The sequence below is a fragment of the Labeo rohita genome, chromosome 14 (genome assembly GCF_022985175.1).
Source record: "Labeo rohita strain BAU-BD-2019 chromosome 14, IGBB_LRoh.1.0, whole genome shotgun sequence".
NCBI classification, from domain to species: Eukaryota; Metazoa; Chordata; class Actinopteri; order Cypriniformes; family Cyprinidae; genus Labeo; species Labeo rohita.
The window spans coordinates 4,641,228-4,665,979 of NC_066882.1; the positions used below are offsets into that span (position 1 = coordinate 4,641,228).

A 24,752-nucleotide genomic window follows, 5' to 3' on the forward strand; every position below is an offset into this window, starting at 1 on the left:
TCAGAGCTTCCGTGCGATGGAGTGTTGAAGCCAATGATTTTATTTGTTCATCTGCTTCTCCCATTTGCTCTTTTTACATTAACTATCATTCTATATAGTGTATCCCTGGTGAAAAAAACAGCATATGCTGGTAGGTATGTTTTGATGCTGGTTTAAGCTGGTCCTTTGCTGGTTTATGCTGGTTCATGCTTGTCCTTGACCAGCAACATGACCAGCAAAAACCAGCAAAGGACCATCTTAAACCAGCAAAGGACCAGCATAAACCAGCAAAGGACCAGCTTAAACCAGCATCAAAACCTACCTAACCAGCATTCCAGCATCAAAACATACCTACCAGCATATGCTGTTTTTTTCACCAGGGATCACTAATGCAGTCATATACAACAATAATTTCTTAGACATCTATTACAATATATGGGCTACTGAGAAATTTAACAATTAAAATATAGTTAATTAAGCTATAAACTCGATCATAATGCACATTATTCTAACATCTAACATATATTGTGAGCAGTGTTGGGAAGGTTACTTTGGAAATGTAATAGGTTACAGATTACACGTTGACTTAAAATGTAATAAGTAGTGTAACTTTTGTAATTACTTCATTAAAATAATGTAACATTACTTTTAATTACTTTTTGATTACTTTTCTAAATTTCTAATATTTTGAACTGTTAATCAAATTTGAAATATTTAAACCAGGCAGAGTTAACCTTACAGTAGCACTCAACACTGATTACTGTCAGACTTTCAAAATCCCTCATCACTTGAATTAAGATTATAATAAGTAAGGGATAATATACATCTTTATTTTGTGATAACAACTGGCTGGATGTACATTATCCTACTTATTTCACAGCTGCTTGATAGATTATTTAGATGTTTCATGTCAAAATAATTAGACACGAAAAACTGAGTTGATCTGAGTTGAAATATTTGAATGCAGAGCTTCCATGAAGAAATCAGTTGCTAGCAAATGGCAAGTTTAAACTAGACATTTTAGGGATACACTTAAGTTGCCCCGAATGAGTCTGAGTTATTAATTTAATACCAGCTGTTATCAAGGAATAACATACCTTGGAATGTCATGACTGACCAATCAGAATCAAGCATTCCACAGACCCGTTTAATAATTTAATTTAAAGCACAGCCACCACAAATTCAGACTTTTTTTTTTTTACTTATTTTTTGGGGCTTTTTATGCCTTTTATTGTGATAGGACAGTAGAGAGATGAAAGGAAAAGGCAAAGGGCCTCAAGACAGGAATCGAAGTTGCACTATATGTCGGCGCGCTAACCAGAAGGCTATTGGCACCAACGCCCCACATTCAGACTTAACAGCTCTTATTTACTTTGAGATCTTTGCGAGGTTAAATACAGATTTGAGATCATAACAAGAAATAGTTTAATAGCTATGATACTGGGTTTGAAATCAAATGTTTGCATAGTTATGACAGAAAACACTAACATCTAACAATGCCTTGGAAAAAACAATCTTAAAAAAATAAAGTTTATGCATAAACCCAAATAGGAAATAAAACAGTTATCAAAACAGCATGTGTCCTATTCTGTGTCCTAAATTCCTGAAACATTGGTGTCTCATTTTAGAGCAGTCAATGCAATTTATGAAAGAAGTCAATTGAATCTGTAAGTGGGGGTGTGAAAAAATTCAGATGTAATCCCCTTTGTAATCACTGGCATATGTTCGTAGATTTGTGTTGGATGGGAAAGAAGATGGAAAAAAGTTACCTTCGGAATGGAAATATGGATATTTTTTTGTAAACACTACTTTCTTCAATTACTTTAGTTAATGTCATAAAACTTTAGGGAGCTAAAAAGCCATTGTCACATGGCTGAAGGCGCGAACAGACAAACCGATTCAACCAAGTGAGTCATTTGGAACAACTCCGATTGATTCAAACTTGATTTACTAGCAAAAACTAGATCAAAAGCATATCATTTTCGAGTTTGATTCTGTTTCAATGTGCTACAATCGGATCATTTGATTCAGATCGGGACTTCAAAGCGCGTATCGCGAATCGGATCGCAAATCAGATAGGAACGAGCGCGGATTGCGAATCACTTGATTTAGATCGGAAGTTTGGAGCGCGGATCGCGAATCATTCAGATCGCGAATCATTTGATTTAGATCGGAACGAGCGCAGATCGCGAATCATTCGATTTAGATTGGAAGTTCAGATCGCTAATCGCGGATCATTGGATTTAGATCGGAGCTTCGAGCGTGTTCACGAACCATCTGATTCAGCTCAAAACAAGCGCGGATCGCGAATCATTTGATTTTTAGATCGGAAGTTCGAAGCGCGTATTGCGAATCATTTGATTCAGATCGCGAATCATTTAATTTAGATCGGAACTTCGAGCAGGTTCGTGATTTGATTCAGATCGGAAGTTCGGAGCGGGCTCGCAAATCATTTATTCAAATCAGAATGAGCGCGGATCGCGAATCATTTGATGTAGATCGGAACGAGCGCGGATCGCGAATCATTTGATGTAGATCGGAACGAGCGCGGATCGCGAATCATTTGATTTAGATCGGATCTTCGGATCGGGCTTGCGAATCATTTGATTCAGCTCAGAACGAGCGGGTATCGCGAATCATTTGTTTTTTTAGTTCGGAAGTTCGAAGCACGTATCGCGAATCATTTAGATCGCGAATAATTTTATTTAGATCGGAATGCGCAGATCGCGGATTTAGATCGGAAGTTCGCAGCGGGTTCGCAAATCATTTGATTCAAATCAGAAGTTCGGATCGCGAATCATTTGATTCAGATCGCAAATCATTTAATTTAGATCGGAACTTCGAGCAGGTTCGTGAACCATTTGATTCAGATCGGAAGTTCGGAGCGGGCTCGCGAATCATTTATTCAGATCAGAACGAAGTTCGCGGGATTGCGAATCATTTGATTTAGATCGGATCTTCGGAGCGGGTTCACAAACCATTTGATTCAGATCGGAAGTTCGGATCGGGCTTTGAATCATTTGATTCGTATCGCGAAGTTCGCAAATCATTTGATTCAAATCAGAAGTTCGGATCGCGAATCATTTGATTCAGATCGCAAATCATTTAATTTAGATCGGAACTTCGAGCAGGTTCGTGAACCATTTGATTCAGATCGGAAGTTCGGAGCGGGCTCGCGAATCATTTATTCAGATCAGAACGAGCGCGGATTGCGAATCATTTGATTTAGATCGGATCTTCGGAGCGGGTTCACAAACCATTTGATTCAGATCGGAAGTTCGGATCGGGCTTGCGAATCATTTGATTCAGCTCAGAACGAGCGCGGATCGCGAATCATTTGGGTTTTTAGTTCGGAAGTTCGAAGCACGTATCGCGAATCATTTAGATCGCGAATAATTTTATTTAGATCGGAATGCGCAGATCGCGGATTCAGATCGGAAGTTCGCAGCGGGTTCGCAAAACATTTGATTAAAATCAGAAGTTCGGATCGCGAATCATTTGATTCAGATCGCAAATCAATTTAATATAGATCGGAACTTCGAGCAGGTTCGTGAACCATTTGATTCAGATCGGAAGTTCGGAGCGGCTCGCGAATCATTTATTCAGATCACAATGAGCGCAGATCGCGAATAATTTGATTTAGATCGGAAGTTCGAATCGCGTATTGCGAATCATTTGGTTCAGAGCGCGAATCATTTGATTTTGATCGGAACTTTGAACTAGATAGATGTGTGTAGTGACTGTTTACTTATACTTTCAAACGAGTTTAGGTACTCATTATAAAATTACATAGAACTAGATTTTTTTTTTATTTTACCTGATATTGATTTAGCATTTTAGTGTAACATTAAAACTAAAAAAAAAAGTGACAAAGTGACAAAAAAAAGTGACAACACCTCATAAAAAAATCCAGCACAGTAAACAACACAATGTTGTGGAGCTCAACAGGTTTGTGTATGTGCATGTACACAAATCTCTCTTGTGTTATTGACACTGCTCTGCTGCTGAATCTGAAGTAGTACCCTGCTTTTTTAATAAGGACAGAGTAACTGCAATGGCATAAAGTCATATTCTCTTTATTTTTTTGGCAAACATGTTCTCTGCAGTTGTGCCCCAGTTTGTTGCCACAGGCACAATAACACCTCAGTTTGGACAGAGTACTGATTCACAGTTTAATTTCAGGCACTGCCAATAAAAAGTATGTCGTTTCCAAATTTTATTAACCTTTGCGCTGCAAGATGTTTTCTGTTTTTTGGATATAGCTTCATGCCTCCAGTTCATAAGATCTATATATAATCCTGTGAGTGTAAGCATCGTAACAGCATTCCATGCATTTTGAAACATGGGAGAAAGTACAAAGACTGAAATTAGGAAACCTTTGTTTTTATATAAATACTGAATAATGTGCAAATACAATCCAAGTACCCTTAAAACCCTTCCATATATATAACATTGTCTTTTTCAAGACATGATTTTGAAGAAACAATTCTGTCAAGACATGGCTGAGCAAATACTCACAATTGCACTAAGAGAAACAGTCCAAAACAGGCCACTGCTACAACTAAAATATTATAAAACTCATCGTTAAAAACATTTGGATGCTCGTAGTTGAAATATTGATGATGCAAACTCAGTGCAGTACCTGACGTTGGTCCATAGTTCGGTTCAAAAACGAGGCAGCGCTTCATCATGGATGAAGTCAACAACACTGTCCTATAAAAATAAAAGCTTAGAGAAAAGTTCTTTCCCCACAGTCACATATTCAAGTCCTTTTGGTTTTCAAGTGTGACTGGCACCAACCATCTGTGAAAGCCTTCCTGCCGTCACAGAAGGAGAATGTGTGTCATTCTGGCTTTTACACATCCTGTTTAAGCATATTAGCTGGACTGGCACCATGGGGTCTCGTTGAGGTCACACTCTAGAAAGGTGTTGATGACAGTACATGGAGCTCCGCTGATGGTCATTTCCTTTCTGGACTCCACCTTGTAGCGGAGGTTAGTCAGGCCACCCTCTGGATCCACCTTAAACTGCTCCTGCAAATACAGACATGTCATGAGATAAATATCCACACATCAAAACAAGGTGTGGATTGTTACAATGTGAAATAACTGTTTTCTATTTGAAGTCTAATTTATTCCTGTGATCAAAGCTAAATTTTCAGCATCAGTACTTCAGTGTCAGTCTTCAGTGTCACATGATCCTTCAGAAATCATTCTATTATGCTGATTTGCTGTTCAAGAAACGTTTATTTAATTAATAATGTTAAAAACAGTTGTGCTGCTTAATATTTTTTGGTCACTGTGACATTTTTTTCAGGATTGTTTGATGAACAAAGCTCAATTTAAAAAAATAAAAAATAAAAAATTGAAATCTTTTGTAACACTATAAACACCTTTACTGTCTCTAGTTATCAATTTAATGCATCCTTGCTAAATAAATATAAATATAGTAATCTTACTAAACCTCAAACCTTTGAAAAGTACTAATAAATACATATTTACTAGTTACCATTTTGTCTAGTCTTTACAGACTTCATGAGCTTTTTAAACAGTATTTAAGGAGTATTGAGAGTAATATGTATTATATTCATTTGTATTTTAATTTATTATGCATAATAATAATAATAATAATAATAATAATAATAATAATAATAAACAAAACGTTAAATGCTCTGATTATTAATATATAACATTGCTGAATTTCTTATGATCTACACAACCAGTCAAAAGTTTTTGAACTGTAAGATTTTTAATGTTTTTAAAGAAGCATCTTCTGCTCACCAAGCCTGCATTTATTTGATTTATAGTACGACAAAAACAGTAAAGTTTTGATATATTTTAACTATTTAAAATAACTGTTTTCTATTTGAATATATTTTAAAACGTAATTTATTCCTGTGATTTTAAAGCTGAATTTTTAGCATCATTACTCCAGTCACATGATTCTTCAAAAATCATTCTAATATTCTGATTTGCTGCTCAAAAAACATTTATTATATGATGTTGAAAACATCAGAGTAGAATTTTTCAGGTTTCTTTGATGAATAGAAAGTTCATAAGAACAGCATTTATCTGAAACAGAAATCTTTTGTAACATTATAAATGTCTTTAACATCACTTTTGATCAGTATAAAGGATCCTTGCTAAATAAAAGTATTCATTTCCATAATTTATTTTCAAAAAAATAAATAAATAAAATGATATGCTGACTAAGCTTTTGAATGGTATAACGTATAATATTACAAAAGCTTTTTATTTCAGATAAATGCTGATCTTTAGAACTTTCTATTCAACAAAGAGTCTTGAAAAAAAGGTACTCAACTGTTTTTAATATTAACAATATTATTAATAATAAAAATAATAAGTGTTTCTTGAACAGCAAATCAGCATGTTAGAATGATTTCTGAAGGATCATGTGACTGGAGTAATGATGCTCAAACTTTAGCTTTGATCACAGGAATAAATTAAATCGGAATCAAATAGAAAAGTTATTTTAAATAGTAAAAATATTTCAAAATATTACTGCTTTTGCTGTATTTTGGATCAAATAAATGAAGGCTTGGTGAGCAGAAGAAACTTAAAAAAAATCTTACTGTTCACAAACTTTTGACTGGTAGTGTAACTGTTTTTTTTTTTTTTTAATTTAATTTTTTTAAAGTACAGATTTTTATTTATTTATTTTTTTATTTTACCTGCTTTTGTGCAGCGATGCGCTTCTGATCTCTCTTCCTCCAGGCTGGATCATGGATGTGTCTAAATGTTTTAGTCCCTGTAGTAATACCCGTTGGCCTAAAAAGCTGCATTTAAAGAAATTGCATTAAAAGACATTTAAAGAAATACAGTGTAAGAAAACATCTTTTCCCCAAACATTTTTGTGCACCTTAAGATCAGCTGTTTTGAGTCTTCTGAAAAACTCATCATCTTCTCTTCCCCATCCCCAGAAGCGATTTGACATCCCATTGCACTTCGGACACAAATGACAAGCAACTCACAAACAAAGTCTCTTCGGAAACAGTAATCAAATACTCTAAAAAAAAAAAAAAAGTACTCAGGTTTCTTACCAGCTGATAATGTTTCTTGGTAAGCAGCAGGATTCCTCCCACATACGTCTTATAATGATATAAGGGATGAAGCTCTGGCGAGGCCACATGGAAAGGTCCCTCCTTTGGGAATCCATAGTCCAGATCTTCATTTTCAGGCAACAAGTCCACATCGTGCATTGCAATGTAGTCTGTGTCATTACCGCTTTCCGTATAGCCAACGTTAATAAGAGAGGCCCGATTGAACCTGAAAAGCATGGATGCAAATCGTTGTGCATTGGATACAACTTGCAGTAAAAATAACAAATATTACAGCAATGAAAGTTACTCACCGAAAGTGATCCAGTTGGTTTACAATAAATATTTTATGCCGTATTTTCTTCTTGTTGAGGAAAGCGTGCATATAAGGGACAAATACAAGCAGCTCTTCAAAGCGCTCTCTGAATGGCACGATGAGGGCCATTTTGTGAGGGCCCCAGGATGGGTCATCAACAGAGGACTGTCTCTCTACAGGACAGGGCTGATGAGGGAGGTGACTGTACCCAGCAGTCTGGCTCATGTCTCCTGAACAAGTCAGCTGCACCCAAAGAAGGGACCCCAAAACAAACAGCATGCCGAGGCCGAAGAGCTTCCAGACGGTGCATTTCCTCGACAGAAAACTGAAAGAATAAATACATTTGAGTGATAGTAGCTCAAAATAGTTGAGCTAAACCTGACATAACTGTGTTCAAACACTGAAAAAATGGACAGTTCCTGCAAACAAAAAGTCAGTGGTCAACACTTGTTGATATGTGGATGCAGTTCCAGACACACTACAAACATATTTATCATCCCATTAAATTGCTTGATGTGTGCAATTGACATATTACCCTTTAAAACAGTAGTTAGTGCCAGGACAAACACAAGTCAGAATTGAGGTGCAGTCACATTTACCATTGTTCTGCAAATTTTTGCATGCAAAATTCATTTATGCAGCTGGGAATATCTGACAATAGGCTAAAATTTCAACTAAATTTTAAAACTAAAAATTTACTGTTGTGACTGTACCTTTAAGCAGTATTAGTAGGAGGGACATTCACAGTCTAGAAAGCATTTGATTGGTCAAAATGAATGAGTGCAAGATGAGACACCAATACTATTGGTTAGTTTTCCCAGAAGAGAAATACTGTCAATTTTTAATGTGTATGCCTTCAGTGAGCCAGTAAATCAAACTTAATTAATTTAAGTAATTTACAGTATACAACAGCAAACATTAGCCAAGTCTCTTCTGCTCACAAACCATGCATTTATTTGATCCAAAGTACAGCAAAAACAGTAAAATTTTAAAATATTTTACTATTTCAAAAAACTATTTTCTATATGAATATATTTTAAAATGTAATTTATTCCTGTGATTTCAAAGCTGAATTTTTAGCATCATTACTCCAGTCACATGATCCTTCATAAATCATTCTACACATTTTTTAGTCATTATTATTATTAGGATTATAGAAATTAATTATTATAATATTATAATTAATATTAGAAATTATAGATATTAATACTTTTAATTTGCAAGGATGCTTTAAACTGATCAAAAGTGATGATAAAGACATTTCTAATGTTACAAAAGTCCTCCAAATTAGATAAAGGCTGTTTTTCTGAACTTTCTATTAATCAAAGAAACATGAAAAAATATTCTAATCAGTTGTTTAACAAAATAATAATAAATATTTTTGTGCAGCAAATCAGAATATTAGAATGATTTCTGAAAGATCATGTGACTGGAGTAATGATGAAGGGATGCAAATTCAGCTTTAAAAAAAAAAAAAAAAAAAACAGGAATAAATTACGTTTTTAAATACATTCAAATAGAAAACATGCTATTTAAAAATAACTTTTAAATAGCAAAAAACATGTTTAAAACATTAAAAACCTTACTGTTCAATAACTTTTGCCTGGTAGTGTATTTCTAAGGCCTTGTTGTACACAATCTACTACGCACTTTCTGTCAACTTATGCATTTTTAGCAAGTAAAGGGCCTTTTATTGTAATTGTAAAAATGCCCCCCCTTTAAGACATGGTTCAGTCTTAGCAGTGAAATCTTTACTGATTTTGTTTATGAGGTAAACGTAAGAATAACATATAGGCCTATTGTTAGTAATAAAACTCATGTGTTTTTCCACTCCAAGTCTGAGCTCCACATTCTCATTATGTCATGCTATATGAACCATAAAAGCCGAATGCATCATATATATCCAAACATTTAATTGATTCCTCTTTGGATTTTGTCTAAAGGGTTAATAAGTCAATTTAACAAAATAAAGAAATATTTGTCTTACTACTATTTTATATATCAGGCATTACAGGGTTAAACCTCTTCACACATCTCAAAATTTGCCTCATACTCACTGAACCTCTCCATGTCGCTGCACCCTTTGACTTTCACTTCTTGAAATGATGAAACACATGAAACAACAACTACTAGCAAGCTAAGATTTTTCTTCATTCACACAGAAGCTTTTGCAAACCCCAAACCACCACTTGAAAATGATTACAACAACTCAGCAATCAGAATAAGATCATATTGAAATAAACACACACATTAAAGTGGTCACTTGTTCATGTGCATGTTATAAATGATGATTTTACCTTCTATCATCTTTGAAATACAGCACAGGTTTTCTCCGAGAAGAGTACATCATCCTTGTGCCTTTCAGTGCAACGCTGTACCACGCAAGCAGATCGCAAAATCTTCACAATATTTCAGCCTTGAGCTTGAGACGATGTCATCTACATGTTAAAATCAAATTTCTAGTTTGCAACAGTGTCTCTTTCCATCACAAATGACTTGCAACTTTAAATCCCATTCTTCCTAGTGCTCGGCTTGTATGATTTCTTTCATAACCAACAACGCTAATCACTCCAGCATCCGTAAAGCCTAATAATAAACCAATTTCATGCTCCTTATGTATGATTAGAGATATTCGTGAGTTCAGTTACACGTCACTCATGACGGTACGACAAAAAACAAGCGCACGGCACGAACTAGCGCTAATGATTTTACAAAAACGCATTCGTCTAAATTACTTAGACGTGTGTTACAAGCCGCAAATATACTATATATTTTCCGCTTACTTTATAAGGCTCGTCATTGCCGGTAATCGTTTAAAAACTTAAGTGACAACTGTGACAAAAGAAAAAAATCACACGCTGGCTACAACCGTCCGTCTTTGAAACGCTCCTCTGGAAACAACGGACGGTATAAAGTTCCTAGGATTTTCTGACCTGCCCGTTACAATTAATTTAAAGACATGATTACAAATATATTAAAACAGTTATATACATAAAACGAACAGTGGCAAATGTGAGACAATAAATTTACGAATATGACTCACTAACGAGCAATTGTGATGGGAAGTTCGACTCTTGTGTTGCGAATGGGTTCTTTCGAACAGTTCATTTTAATGAACCGGTTAAAATGATTCAGTGACTATTTTGCTCAGTAGAATATTACAAGCTCCATTAAATCTTCACGGTAGGTACAAAGTACTATTTATTACGTTTATCACGCAAGCTTTTGATAATAAAAGTGTTTGATTTAGTTACGCGTTGTGTTCAGTTTGCTGCTATCTTCATTTAGCTCATAAAATATACTTATTTAGAACTTAAGTGAACGTTGTATTTACATTAAACAAAATTTTCAAAGTTTTTGCAAGTTTTAATAAGTTTTGGAGACCGGCTAGGTGAAACGGTTCAATCGATTCACTGAAAAGATCACGAATCACTGATCACGAATCAGATGTTGTTAACTGGCAGTTACATAGTAGTTCGTTTCATAGTAAATAAAATATTATACCTTTACTTGAAAAGTAAAAAAAAAAAAAAAAAAATATATATATATATATATATATATATATATATATATATATATATATATATATTTTAAAGGTATAATATTTTATTTACTATGAAACGAACTACTATGTAACTGCCAGTTAACAACATATATATATATATATATATATATGTTGTTATATTATAACTATTCAATATATATATATATATATATATATATTGAATAGTTTTAATAATTGTATCTATATATCTAACTACACTGATAATGACATGAATTTAATTTAGCCTAAGTGTAATACTGCCAACGTTTGTAACACTCCTCTAGTAAATTAATTCCTCAGATTACTTTTTTAATAATAATTATTATCTTGTATAGGCCGTTTAACCCAAACAATTATGAAGACACCTGAGCCAGTGTTGGGGAGAGTGGGAAACTTTATTTCTGAGTGCAATTATGGGGTTGATTTCTCACCAAAAGAAACATCCCTCCCCTGTCCCGACTTAAAAATGTAAACCCATTTCCCTGTGGCTGTTCAGAAACTAAAATAACCAAAAAAAAAAAGGTAAACCATACAAATGCGGTGGCAAAGTAATTCAGTGATCAATAATCTATGCGTAACAAAACACTCAAAATAACATGCAGTCTTGTTTCTTAAAGAAAACAACATTTTGACACCAGCTACGGTAACTGAAAAAAGCGAGCAAATGACAAATATCTTTTTAGATTTTTACAGTGTATTCTGGGCTGATAAATTTAAGAGTGAATAAACCATTAGATCTCGACATCAACCTGAGGAGTTTACAATAGGAAAAAAAAGAAAATAAGTGAAAAATATGATAAAGCGTTAGATGGCAATAATGTGGATTTCATTATTCATGAAATATATAAAACCTTTGATATTATTTATTTAAATGTGCCAAGTACTCATAATTAAACATTTTACCCTTTTGATAACTACATTTGCCATTTATTCAGATATATGTGTTTTAAACATGTACACGTTTATTCAAAATCACTGAGGTCAACATCAAATTGCAGTTATCAAAAGGAAAGAAGGCCTAATGCTATCATCTGAGTGTTTTAGACCACAACGATGCTCAAGAAAAAATAAAACAGGGCTTTAGAAGAGAAAAAAATTAACCAATTGTTTAAAGAATAAAATTTAAACACCAAGAAACATTCACTCTGAGAAAAACTTTAAATATCATACTAATTACTGCATAACCAAACAACAGAATACATTTACACCTGCCACCAGGATAAACTCGGTTATTTTTGTGTTGTAAATGTTTAAGCAAAGGGCCATTTAAGAAAAAACATCACACTCACAGCCCAGTTAACAGTTAATGTCTTCATCAGCTTTCTGAAACAAATGTCAAATAATAGTTTATCAAGTTATGGGGCTATAAAAATGATAAGGCAACCACTATGCAATTTGCTTTGAATGCAGTGAACTGCTTCAAGTGCCTTTGATCACCTCCAAACAGTAACGCGTTTCTGAACAGAAACTAGGTTCACATTACATGGGGCGTGGCACTGAAACGAGCAGTGTAAAACGAATCTCAATGCGGGATAAAAGAGGGCAATTTAGGGAGGGAACTGAACTGAGAGCATGTTGACTTTTCAGCAGTCTTGACCACATATGAAGCAGGCAGTCTTCAAAATGTTGCGTACACGCTATCAACTGACAATCATCACAACTTTAAAAAAAATCCAAATACAGATCTATACTAATTTCTTGGCCTCAAAGAAGCTCTTCAGATGTCTCATTTGCCAAAACCCAATGGCCACCAGGATGAGCGTCTGGACGATAGACCACCACAGGACCCGCTGATTGGTGCTCTCGCTGGTCTGTCTGAAGCGCTCCTCGCGATACTGGAAAAAGGAAAAAATTCAGATTAGGATCACTCTTGTGCAAAAGAGGTGTGCATGTTCGTGCATGTTCATGTTCTATCACTGATGCTAAATAACCTGAATCTTACTTCTCTGTACCTACAGATCACTTACCCTCTGATAGTTCTGCTCTTTCTGGATCTGGTCCACCTGCTCCATCAGCTGTCGCACCCTCAGCTGCAACTCCGTCAGCTTGTCTTTGGCAGCGATTTCTGCATAGTTGTTTGTATGCTCACCAACTTGGATGTCCAAGTGAACACGCTGTATCGAAAATTGAAAAGCAAAAGCTGTCTGAATAGGTAGCCACTGAATATTAGAAAGAAAAATTATATATTTGTAATTTGGTGTGTGTTTGTATACACTACCAGTCAAAAGTTTTTGAATAGTAAGATTTTAAGGAACCAAGCCTGCATTTATTTGAGCCGAAGCAGAGCAAAAGCAGTAAATATTTGAAATACTTTTACTTTTTGAAATATCTGCTTTCTATTTGAATACATTTTAAAACGCAATTTATTCCTGTGATCAAAGCAGAATTTTTAGCATCATTACTCCAGTCACATGACCCTTCAGAAATCATTCTAATATTCTGATTTGCTGCTCAAAAAACATTTATTATAATTATTATGTTAAAATCAGCCGAACATAATTTTTTCATGTTTCTTTGATGAACAGAAAGTAATAGAAATCTTTTGCAACATTATAAATGTCTTTATCATCACTTTTGATCGATTTAAAGCATCCTTGATAAACAAAAGTTATTTTCTATAGTTAGAAAAAAAATTACTCAAATGTTTTTTGAACAACAAATCAGCATATTAGAATGATGCTGAAAATTTAGCTTTAATCACAGGAATAAATTACATTTTAAAATATATTCAAATAAGAAGCAGTTACTTTAAATAGTACATTTAAATAGTAAAAAGAGACTGCTTCAAAAATGTACTGTTCAAAAACTTTTAACTGGTAATGTACATATATCAAAATTATACAAGTTTATTAAAGCTTTACATTTTTCATGCATTAGAATGTGACTTGTTTAATTTTATTTTTTTCTGAACAAACAATAAGACCATGATTAACAGCAGACTCCCACTAAAATGTTTAAAGCAAGAATCATTAGATGACATTAAAAGACTATTTACATCTTTTAAGTGCAGCCTCTAAAAACTAATTCAATGTTTTTCAATATCATAAAATAACACTGAATATTTATTTTTATCATTGTTAATCTTTGTCACTCCCCTTTAAACCACTAGCCCCATAACTTGATAAGTTTTTAGTAATTTAAAATGTAACAATTCAGTACAATCACTTTTTTCTTCTATATATTTTAATAAGTACAGGTCAGAATATGTATGTTGTTTTATTTTTGCATTAATATGCGTTACGCTGCATGACGATGGAACATTATTTCATTTTTTTTTTTAACAAAAATTATTTGCAACATTAATATAGACACTTTCCTTGCATTTAATATGCTAAAAATTAAAGTAAAATTACAAATTTAAATTAAAATTCTAATTTATTTAAAATACATTTTTTAATTAATGTATTTGAAATAAAATTTTAATTCTAAAAGTTTTTTGGATTAACACATTCAGATCCTCACAACAATATTTAGCCAGTCTGTGTGGAACATATGTGACCCTGGACCACAAAACCAGTCGTAAGTAGCACTGAGTACTGTTTTTTCCTTTTAATGTCAAAAAAACCCCCACCAGAATACTAAGTAAAGATCATGCTCCATGAAGATATTTTGTAAATTTCCTACCGTAAATATATCAAAACTTTTAATTAGTAATGTGCATTGCTATGAACTTCATTCGGACAGCTTTAAAAGCAATTTTCTCAATATTTAGATTTTTTTTTGCAACCTCAGAGCCCAGATTTTCAAATAGTTGTATCTTGAGCAAATGTTGTCCTATCCTAACAAACCATAAATCAATGATAAGCTTTCAGATGATGTAAAAATCCCAATTTCGAAAATTTGACCCTTATGACTGGTATTGTGGTCCCGGGCCACATATTTGCATTGTATGTTCTGCAATATTTATAAAGATAGTTTAAGCAGACTAAAAGAAGTGGTGCGCAAAAAATAAACTCACAAGCATCCCTCCAGCAAACAGAGCGAATTTGGAGGAATTTGAGTGCAAGCAGATTTGATGCTCTCCAGGCGTGTGGGAGGTGAAGATAAACCTGCCCTCAGATCCATACTGGCGCGACAGGATCACCTGAGACCCGAAAAAAAGATAAGCAAATGAGAACAATGACATGCAAACATACTGGGCTTTTATTACCCACAAAACCTTCAATCAAACAGACCTTCTCATCAGGATCTTTCACTTCCACAAACATCCCAAGCCCCTGAGTTGCAGGCAAATACTCTTCTTTCTGCTTGTCATACAGCTGTGTTCGGTAGTTACCTAGTTAAGACAGAATTACACAGTTGTAAGTAAAGAAACTCAAGTCATTTCATTTCTTTTCATAATAATCCACTGATGAAACTACACTAGACACAGTAAGTCATTATCTTACAGTGACGAGTTATGTCATATTCACTTGCTGTTGCATTATATGCCACTTGGACAGGATATTTCAACATCAAATTCTCTCATAATTCATCTCCTTATCTGACTTAGCAAACGTCCAACACTACAGCGTTACCTTAAAAACTTAATAGTTAATACTGTTGTTTTTCGGTGCAGCATGTCTGTTTAAATGTTATGTTGTCTAAGTAACCTACAAAAAGCTCATTTGTGACATTTTTTGGTAGTTGAGCTAGCTGAAGTCAAGCTGGTTGCCTACGAATGAACTCTACCTGACAAACCTGCTAGTTAGCACTAGGCTAAGCATTAACGTGCACTGCAAAGTTGGCTTATTCTGCTTCTCCTGCTTACCTATTATCATGGTTTCGTCCGGTATTTCTTCTATGAAGCATTTCTTTTCAGTCTCGCCGATGTGAAAATACAACGCGGACACAAAACTGTTGTAAATGTTTAACAACAACACCAAATAAAGTGTAAACTGCATTCTGACTGCCACCATCTTGACACTGCCGGTGAAACGTGCACTGCGCCTGCGCAGCGACTCCAATGCCACGTAACCCATCGTCGGCCATTGTCCAATCACAAACGGAAAACGCATACCCGAAAGTGCTCATGGTCGTTGTAGTTTCATTTAGCGTTGAGGCTGGGAAGCATAGACTTTTTGCTGAAATGCACTTCTTCTGTTCACAAAATACCTGTTAAATAGACCGTTTTTTACAGACAAGCCCCGCGAGCATGGAAATTGCTCTATTTCGTATGGAATAACAAGGATGTGCTAGTTAAAAACAAATCTTTATTCTATCATACTTGGTTCAGTGAAGGTATTCTTTTATTAAGACAGTTAATTCTCATGGGTGTTTGTTGTCACATACTGAATTTCTTCAGATTAAACCAAGAGAATTTGCTATTGTTCTTGACACAATTCCAAAGAGTGTGATGATACTTTTATAAAACTGTATTTCAGAAGGAACCAGCATGGTTAATCCTTGTGGAAACATTTTAATTGAAAACATTGAGGTTTTAAAACAATACAGTTATAAGGAATGCTCTTTGTTCTGTTTTTACATGCAGCAAGTATTTTTTTATTTGGTAATATCTCTTGGGGTAAAGCAAGGAAATTGCCAAATAAGTTTTGTATCAGTAACAAAATTAAGGAAGTGACTTACAAAATTGATCATAGAATTTATCCTGCCAAGCGTGTGTTTTTTATTCTAAGGTATTTCATACCTGTGATTTTTGTGGTCAAGAAAAATAAACTATTTTGCATCTTTTTTAAATTGTATTTACTCAAGATTATTTTAAAAGGATGTGGAATTCTATATTAACAGAACTGAATGTATGATAGAAATTTGTACATTTTTATACAAAAAAAAACCCCAAACATATTATACATTTGCTTATTTTACTGGGAACATACCATATACATAAGAAAAATGCACTCAGTGTAAACCCATTTTTGTCCTATTTTATTAATGACTTTAAATTATATGTAAATCTGTATGTTAAAAAGCACAGAAGACAAATGCTTTTGTCTTTTTCACTTTGCTTTTCTTCTTTTTCTCTGGCAGCTAATGTTAATTTGACATGAATATAATACCTCTTGTTCTTGTGGCATTGAAATAATGAAACCTAAAAAAATAATAGCGTTGAGGCTTTTGATTGAACCGAGTGAATCGAACCTTTTAAAACTTTTAAAATTATTTATTTAGTTAACAGATGGCCCTGTCTGCACCGTTACGCCACCAGGTGGCGATTTCAATCTGCTTAGACATTTTTTGTACACGTTGAAGTGTCTCGTCCGTACGCCGATCTACATTTCGCTACTTTAATGAAACTTTTAAGAACTTTAACTTCTGACTTAAATAAATAACATTGTACAAGGACGCTTGCATTGTAAACATATACAGGGATATAATGTTAAGTAATGTTTTCTCATTAAAATAGCAGCATGGCGGCGCACTATTATGTCACGTGATCTGTGACGTCATAAATAGAACGTTCGTGTACTTTAAATAACAATGGGGGCGCGTAACTAGTCACATGACTTGTTACATAACGTCGGAATTTTAGAATGTTCGGTTACTTTAGAAGCAGCCAGCTGTCAGTTTGTATCATTTGCTTGACTGATTGATCTGAGTCGATCATCTCCACAGCATTTGTGCTTTTTAGAAAAGTATCTTCTCTGACAGATAACACAAATGGCGTCGTCCTACAATTGGTCTTCGTGTGAGGATAACGGTCAGCCGAAAGACCAGGGATCATTGCTTGTCAATGATCTGCACCCAGAGGTGACCGACCAAGTACTGCATACAATATTCCACCCATTCGGACCCATCCGTTCGGTTAAAGTGTGCAGAGACAGAAGAACGGACTGGTCCCGTGGGTATGGTTTTGTGACCTTTGAACAGCGCAGTGATGCAGAAAATGCCCTAGTGGCTCTGAATTTTTTGGAGCTCATGGGCAAACCAATGCGCATCACATGGGCCCAGTACATGACGGTTAAGGTCCTGGCAAGACACAGAGATAGGTTTGCCATATATGATGCCATCTCAGACTTTGGGGAACTCCAGCCGCGCAGACAGGTCTGTGACGGGAACGGCAAACCTGAAGAAAATGAACAGGCTGAACCCAGGGTGAGCAGCTCTTATGAACTAAGGTCATTGCTTGTGAATAATTTGCACTCGGACGTGACCGAAGAAGAGCTGCGTGCAGTATTCCTCCCGTTTGGCTCCATCTGTACTACAAAAGTGTGCAGAGACACAAGTACCAACCGCTCTCACGGCTATGGTTTTGTGACCTTTGAACATCGGCACAATGCAGAAAATGCCCTAGCAGCTATGAATTTTTCAGAGCTCATGGGCAAACCGATGTTCGTCATGTGGGGCCAAGACATGACTATTAAGGTTCTGGAAAAGCACAGCAACAGCAGCTTTCATGATAGGCATGAAAGCTCCAATGGTAGGCAAGAAACAGACCAGACTGAACCTCCTGAGCAGTCACGGGGAAGAAGGCTTGCGAATACTGTGAAAAGTTGTTTCACAACTGTCATGAGCAGCCCAACTACCATGCTTGGCATCGGACTGTTGGCTCTAGCATGCACTGGGTGCTTTCTTAAGAGAGTATAGGACAGCTATACGGCTCTAAAATGGCACTTTCTGTCATGAAAAAGAAAAAGACAGGACTGAGCTTAACAATGACAAGTCCTGCTAATGCTGGAAAAATGGCAGTTAAGCTAATCACCATATAGGCAAGAAAGAGGTGATTCTTCAATCTGCCTACATGGTGATTAATGGACATTTTCTGTTATGAAAAAAAAAAAACATGATTCACTAATTCAGGGGTGCCCAACCCTGTTCCTGGAGATCTACCTTCCTGCAGAGTTTAGCCCCAACCCTGATCAAACACATCTGTCTGTAATTATCAAGTGCTAGTTGGTTCAGGTGTGTTTGATCAGGGTTGGAGCTGAACTCTGCAGGAAGCGCCTAACGTTGTGCTCTATTTAATGCTCTATTAAATGCTCTATTAAGTGCTCTATTTAATATTTGGTTTTGTGATGATAATCTTATTGGTATATTTTGCATGCTAATGATAGGAATTTATCCTTTGATGTGATTGGTTACTGAAGTTTGTGACGCAGCAAAAAAAGGCTGTTTCAAACTGCATTTCTGGGACAGCCTTTGGGAAACTCTGTTTAAAAGCATATTAAAAACACCACATAGAAAAATAAACAACATAAAAATCTTGATTTTCACAACTGGGGCTAATGTACATTAGAGGGCGCAAAGGGCTTGACGATTGTTCTTACACTTTACTGTGTGATCTAATCCTTGTTTAATATTGCTTCAGCAGCATTTAATTCAAATGTCCACTTAATCTTTAATATTTGCCCATTTCTTTATGATAGAAAAGCTAAAGCAACTGTAATTTCTTGAATATGTGGACATCAAAACATGTAAACTCAGAGTGAGGGGTTTAAACACTTATTTTGAAATCGCAATGAACAGTTAGCATAATTGAGAAAGATACTGATGTAGGTTTATAAATGATTTATGTTACAAATCTTGCTCTGAGATCCACTTATGTAATCTATATGCATGTAAATAATTTAAGCGCATATGTTAAACCTGCATCGCATATATGTGACCCTGGACCACAAAACCAGTCATAAGGGTCAATTCTTCGAAATTGAGATTTACACATCAACTGAAAGCTGAATAAATAAGCTTTCCATTAATGTATTGGTTTGTTAAGATAGGACAATATTTGGCCGAGATACAACTATTTGAATATATGGAATCTGAGGGTGCAAAAAATCTAAATATTGAGAAAATTGCCTTTGAAGTTGTCCACATGAATTTCTTAATGATGCACATTACTGACCAGTTTTAAGTTTTGATATATTTACAGAAGGAACATTCTGTAAATATTTTGTAAATATTTACAGAATATTTACAAAATATTTTAATTTAACATGATCTACTTAATTTCCTAATGATTTTTAGCATAAAAGAAAAATCAATAATTTTGACACATACAATGTATTTTTGGCTATTGCTACAAATATACTCCAGCAACTTAAGACTGGATTTGTGGTCCAGGGTCACATATTTATTTAACTGAATCGTAGCATTTGTGAATTCTCAGTAGCTTTATTACATTTTTTTAATGGGTTTAATATGTGAAATGTGCCACCTCCTGTATTTTTCCAATTAATTTTTTAAAATCGAATACTCATATATAATCAATGAATTGTTGCCAGCCCTACTATCCTTTATACAACATGAATAAACAGACATAAGATGGATAAAATAAAAAAAAAAAAAATTATAAGTGCAAAACTTTATGTCTGTGTGTGCAACTGTTTACACTCACTCATTGTCCAGAATATTCCACCAAAAAAAAAAAAAAAAGGCAGTTTTGTCTGACGTCAAAAAGATTGTTAAATATTTATTACACTAAAAGATTTTCTAGTACAAATAATTACTTTGGTCCTGGAATTAATTATTTCTGAACAGTAGTGGTTTAATATGAGTCTGGTGCAAATTGGGTCCTAATAAATAACTGCAAAATATGGTTTAACTATTAAAAACTGAAAAAAGGAAAACAAATATTGAACTGTTGTAACTGCTTTATTTTCTCACCAAAAGCATCATTTTACAATCACTGCCCAATTAAATGTGAACTTCTTTCAGAAACAACTGTAAATCAGTGCATTGCAATAACTTCTTACAAGCATTGAAAAAGCAAAATGAACAGAAAGATGTAAGAAAAACAACTCAACTCACATAAGGCTGAACTCTTGTTACCCTGCAGTAATAAAACTGAAAATTTCTTTTTTTGGTTTCCTATAGTTAAAAAACAATATGCTGTAAAGAATAGGGATTAGGACAGAATCATATTTACATTGATTTGATGAATTTAAGAGGACACTTTTCATCAGTCTGATTTCTCGTGCAGTCCATTAAAATCCTCTTAAGTAAATCATACAGGTTATAAAAAAAACAAAAAACAATCATCAGCACTCCAGAGCAGAAACCGTTAAAACAATAAAAAAATAAAACCACCAAGGATTGAGAGAATGAAGCTAAATCAAGTATATAAAGAGTACACACAAAAAATTAAGATGTACTACTGTTGACGCATTGAAAGTGTGTAATTTACTTCAGCAGACCCAAATCAAAAAGACCAACATAAAGAAACGTTTCTTTGAAGCCACAAATACCACCCTTTAGACTCAAACCCGCATTCCTTCCAGTCGTGCAGTTCAATATCCACATGTATGCAGCTGTTCAAAATTCACATTGTTTTTCCACCTACAATCTCCAGAGTTCTTTGAAATCCTGTTTAGTAGAATCTCTTGTTCCTCTCCTGACGCTTCTGAAAGACCACGGCGCCAACAACGGCGCAAACCACGATTCCCAAAAGGGCGCACAGCAAAAGCAGGAAGACCTTCCAGCCAGTGAGGGGTGTGCTTCGGAAATTTCCCGTCGGATCATCAATATTGTCTGTTTTGAGGGAAAGAATGTGAACATGATAAACAATTAAACAAAAAATCTTTCTGCCAAAAGTTTGAATACGTCAGCTGCATTACCTTTCGGCGACTTGAGGAGACTGACACTAGGCTCGATCTTCGTCCAGTCCTGGTTGTCCTCCTCAGGAGTGTGTTCTACCATCAGCTGGTACATCTTCATAGAGATGATGTCATGATTATCTGCACAGAGAAAACAGTATCAGTGAGGTCTAGCAAAAGACATCAGGACTATTGTGGACATCTAAGGGAGATTTATTAGTAGCACTAACCAGAAAGATCTCCCGTGGCTGCAGAAGCACCAAAATAGTATCCTGTAGGGAGGCGGACGCCTCCAATATCGATGCACTCTTTCCAATCATTCCTGTCATCTACATCTACCATAATCTGTGAAAACACAACACAGCACAAACAGAACATGTATTAAGGCTCTTATACAATACAGTTCAAGTTTGTGGTCAGATTTCTTAAACAAATGAATACTCTTATTCAGTAAGGATACTTTAAATTGATCAAAAATAATAGCAAAGAAATTTATAATGTTACAAAATACTAAACGCTGTTCTTTAAACAGCTCAACTGTTTTAGCATTGATAATAATAAGAAAGAATAAGAAATGTCAGTAACACTTTACAATAAGTTCCTATTAGAAAGCATTAGTTAATGCATTGCTAACAATTAGCAATAATACATTTGTTACAATATTTATTAATCTATGTTAAATGTTATTTGTAATAGTGCTGTGCGATGATTAATTGCAATTAATCGTATCCAAAATAAGTTTTTGTTTACATAATATATGCGTGTGTGCTGTGTATATTTATTATGTATATATAAATACACTCACATGCATGGATATATTCAGGAAAAAAAAAAGTTATATATATTTATATCTGATATTATTTATATCACTAAAAATATATACATGTAAATATTTTTAAAGGACATACTTTGTGTGCGTGTATTTATATATACATAATAAATATACACGGTACACACACATACATTAAGTAAACAAAAACTTATTTTGGGTGTGATTAATCATGATTAATTATTGCACAGCAGACTCTGTGTCCACTGGAATGGACATCACATGGTTTCTGGTTTAAACCAATCAACTTTTTGTTTTATAATACAAATAATACCTGGTCAGTCATTGTTCCCTGACCAGCCAATCACAATAAAGATATGACCCCTAACTTAATCCAATTGTGTTCAGGCATCACAAAAGAAAGCCAACTAAACATGACGAGGAAGAGCTCTGTTTTTTTACCTTTTATATGCTAATTGTGACCCTGGAGCACAAAACCAGTCATAAGTAGCACGGGTATATTTGTAGCTTTAGCCAAAAATACATTATAAGGGTCAAAATGATCAATTTTTCTTATATGCCAAAAATCATTAGGATATTAAGTAAAGACCATGTTCCATGAAGATATTTTGTACATTTTCTACCATAAATATAAAAATACTTTTTTGATTAGCAATATGCATTGCTTAGAACTTCATTTGGACAACTTTAAAGGTGATTTTTTTTTGCACCCTCAAATTTCAGATTTTCACATAGTTGTATTTCAGCCAAATATTGTCCATACACCAATGGAAAGCTCATTTATTCAGCTTTCAGATGATGTACACATCTCTAATTTAAAAAAAAAAGAGCCTTATGACTGGTTTTGTGGTCCAGGGTCACATTTATGTTCACGGCATCCTCATCAACCTGCACCTATTATAATCTTAATAGTATCAAATGATAATATTGAGAGTAAAGTTAATTTGACGATCTTACAGAGTTGCAGAACACAGGAACTTTTTAAAGTTTAATGTCCAACACAAAGGACATCAGGTCTTGAAACTGATACCAGCAGGAACCTTGTGAATTATTTGTGTGTTTCATGTTAGCTCAGGTCCATTAAATAATATTAACAGTACATTTGTAACATTAATTCATCAAATTAACATTAATCTATTTTTTAGGACAGTGTAGGTAAGACAGGAAGCAAAGTGGGATAGAGAGAAGGGAGTGGGATTGGGAAAGGTCCACGAGCTGGGATTCGAACTCGGGACGCCCACAGTGCAATGACGCTATATGTTGGGCGCACTAACCACAAGGCTTTTTGTTAGTCAGTCAACTAATTTAAGGTTAAAAAAAAAAAGTTTTAAAGTGTTACCATTATGTTTTTTTGAGCCCCAAATCAGCAAATCATATTAGAATAATCATGTGACTCTGAAGAGTAATGATGCTGAAACTCAGCTTTATATCAGAGGAATAAATAACATTAAAAAATATATTAAAATAGAAAACAGTTATTTTAACTTGTAAAAATATTTCACAAAATCACTGTATTTTCAAAAACAACATCAACAACAAAAATCTCAAACTGAGTATTTTACCGTGAGTCTGCCTTTGGAGTATCTAACAGCCAGGTATGTGTCATGATCTTTGTTTCTGACTTCCACAGAGCAACCTCCCAATTCAGTAGACCGACCGTCTTTCCCGTGGTCGTATGGCAGGGACCCGTTATTCACCATTGCAGAAATATAGGGAAACGAGCGCTAGAGGACCAAAAAATATAAATATAATTTACTACATTGTTATTGTAAATTACTAAAGAACGGTACTTTGTACCCTAATCCAGCTGTTCCTGAATCAGCTTGTGTAAAACAAAATTATTTAAGTTCTTAAACAATCACTAATCACTAAAATCAAAATAATAAGCACTGTACGTATTTTTTATGAAATGCTTCATCAACAAATAATGAATAATGAGGGCGAGAAAATGACACGGACCACATGATGCAGGCAAAACAAAGAAAGCATTGCTTATTTGTAGCGTTTATAAAAAGATTATTCAAAGTATAAAGTGAAGGGATAGTTCAAATAAGGGTTAGGATTGTTTTTCAGTTTGACATCTGAATGCAAATAATCATATTCAAACTATCCCTTTTAAATGAAGACAAAGCCGATGATCAGAAGCAGAAGAAACATGCAAAAAATCCAGTATTTCCATAAATACTAGCTTTTTTGGAGGTTTGTGTATCTGATAAAGATAAAGCAAAGCTTTCGTTCAAATGAAGGTACAAAAACACAAACATTTTACATCTCTCAACTCACATCCGGAGCCTCATCGTTAGGGTATGTGTCTATAAAAATGGCCAACCCATGGAAATTGGCACTACTGCCAAACACGGTGCCTGCAGAGAAAGAAGGACCCATGAGTATGGCACACTTACATCCATTCCTTGTAGATCATTACGGAAGGTATCCACAAAAATAGCCAGGCCTACAAAATGGTCTTGGTTTCCAAAGACTGGGCCTAAATGAAAGTATGACACAATCAACTGCAGGGAAGAAACAGCAGACTTGCAGATGGATCACACACGTGTACATAGACTACACACACATATATAGACAGCTATAACTCATTA

General features: G+C 34.7%; 3 protein-coding genes across 5 annotated transcripts in view; all 3 read right to left on the reverse strand.

The window, feature by feature from the left end:
• Positions 1–4,049: 4,049 nt before the first annotated feature.
• On the reverse strand, positions 4,050–10,412 carry b4galt7 (xylosylprotein beta 1,4-galactosyltransferase, polypeptide 7 (galactosyltransferase I)). Of its 2 annotated transcripts, XM_051127037.1 has the most exons (7): positions 10,136–10,412; positions 9,650–9,790; positions 7,351–7,677; positions 7,040–7,265; positions 6,859–6,942; positions 6,671–6,775; positions 4,050–5,012 (listed from the first exon to the last, which is right to left on the reverse strand). In XM_051127037.1, exons 2-7 carry the CDS (start codon positions 9,700–9,702, stop codon positions 4,857–4,859), a joined length of 951 nt encoding a protein of 316 aa, XP_050982994.1. In that variant the 5' UTR covers positions 9,703–9,790; positions 10,136–10,412; the 3' UTR covers positions 4,050–4,856. The 2 variants fall into 2 exon arrangements, with proteins under 2 accessions (XP_050982994.1, XP_050982993.1); XM_051127036.1 differs by having other exon boundaries at positions 9,650–10,412.
• An 860-nt stretch (positions 10,413–11,272) lies between these two features.
• Positions 11,273–15,830, reverse strand: tmed9 (transmembrane p24 trafficking protein 9). Its single transcript, XM_051128139.1, has 5 exons — positions 15,647–15,830; positions 15,072–15,172; positions 14,855–14,980; positions 12,864–13,010; positions 11,273–12,731 (listed from the first exon to the last, which is right to left on the reverse strand). The coding sequence occupies exons 1-5, from the start codon at positions 15,792–15,794 to the stop codon at positions 12,582–12,584; spliced, it is 672 nt and encodes a 223-aa protein (XP_050984096.1). The 5' UTR covers positions 15,795–15,830; the 3' UTR covers positions 11,273–12,581.
• A 4,575-nt stretch (positions 15,831–20,405) lies between these two features.
• Positions 20,406–24,752, reverse strand: part of lman2 (lectin, mannose-binding 2) — a 6,622-nt gene continuing 2,275 nt past the window's right edge. Inside the window, exons 4-8 of one of the 2 annotated variants that reach the window (XM_051128225.1) lie at positions 24,439–24,518; positions 23,718–23,879; positions 21,596–21,710; positions 21,387–21,506; positions 20,406–21,300 (exon numbers count right to left, since the gene is read on the reverse strand). In XM_051128225.1, the coding sequence (XP_050984182.1) occupies positions 21,140–21,300; positions 21,387–21,506; positions 21,596–21,710; positions 23,718–23,879; positions 24,439–24,518 (638 nt within the window). In that variant the 3' untranslated portion in view covers positions 20,406–21,139. Of the gene's footprint in view, positions 21,301–21,386; positions 21,507–21,595; positions 21,711–23,717; positions 23,880–24,438; positions 24,519–24,557; positions 24,641–24,752 lie in introns of both variants that reach the window. The other variant, XM_051128224.1, reaches the window with a different exon arrangement.

Excerpts from the sequence above, each read along its gene's own strand:
- b4galt7 (XM_051127037.1), bottom strand. The coding sequence starts at position 9,702 with ATGATGTACTCTTCTCGGAGAAAACCTGTGCTGTATTTCAAAGATGAT. Across the intron at positions 7,678-9,649 it reads TATTTCAAAGATGATAGAAG|TTTTCTGTCGAGGAAATGCA; the intron begins GTAAAATCATCA and ends TTATTCTTTCAG. Across the intron at positions 6,943-7,039 it reads CCAAGAAACATTATCAGCTG|TGCAATGGGATGTCAAATCG; the intron begins GTAAGAAACCTG and ends TTGTGTCCGAAG.
- tmed9 (XM_051128139.1), bottom strand. The coding sequence starts at position 15,794 with ATGGTGGCAGTCAGAATGCAGTTTACACTTTATTTGGTGTTGTTGTTA. Across the intron at positions 15,173-15,646 it reads GGACGAAACCATGATAATAG|GTAACTACCGAACACAGCTG; the intron begins GTAAGCAGGAGA and ends TGTCTTAACTAG. Across the intron at positions 13,011-14,854 it reads TGTTTGCTGGAGGGATGCTT|CGTGTTCACTTGGACATCCA; the intron begins GTGAGTTTATTT and ends TTTTCGATACAG.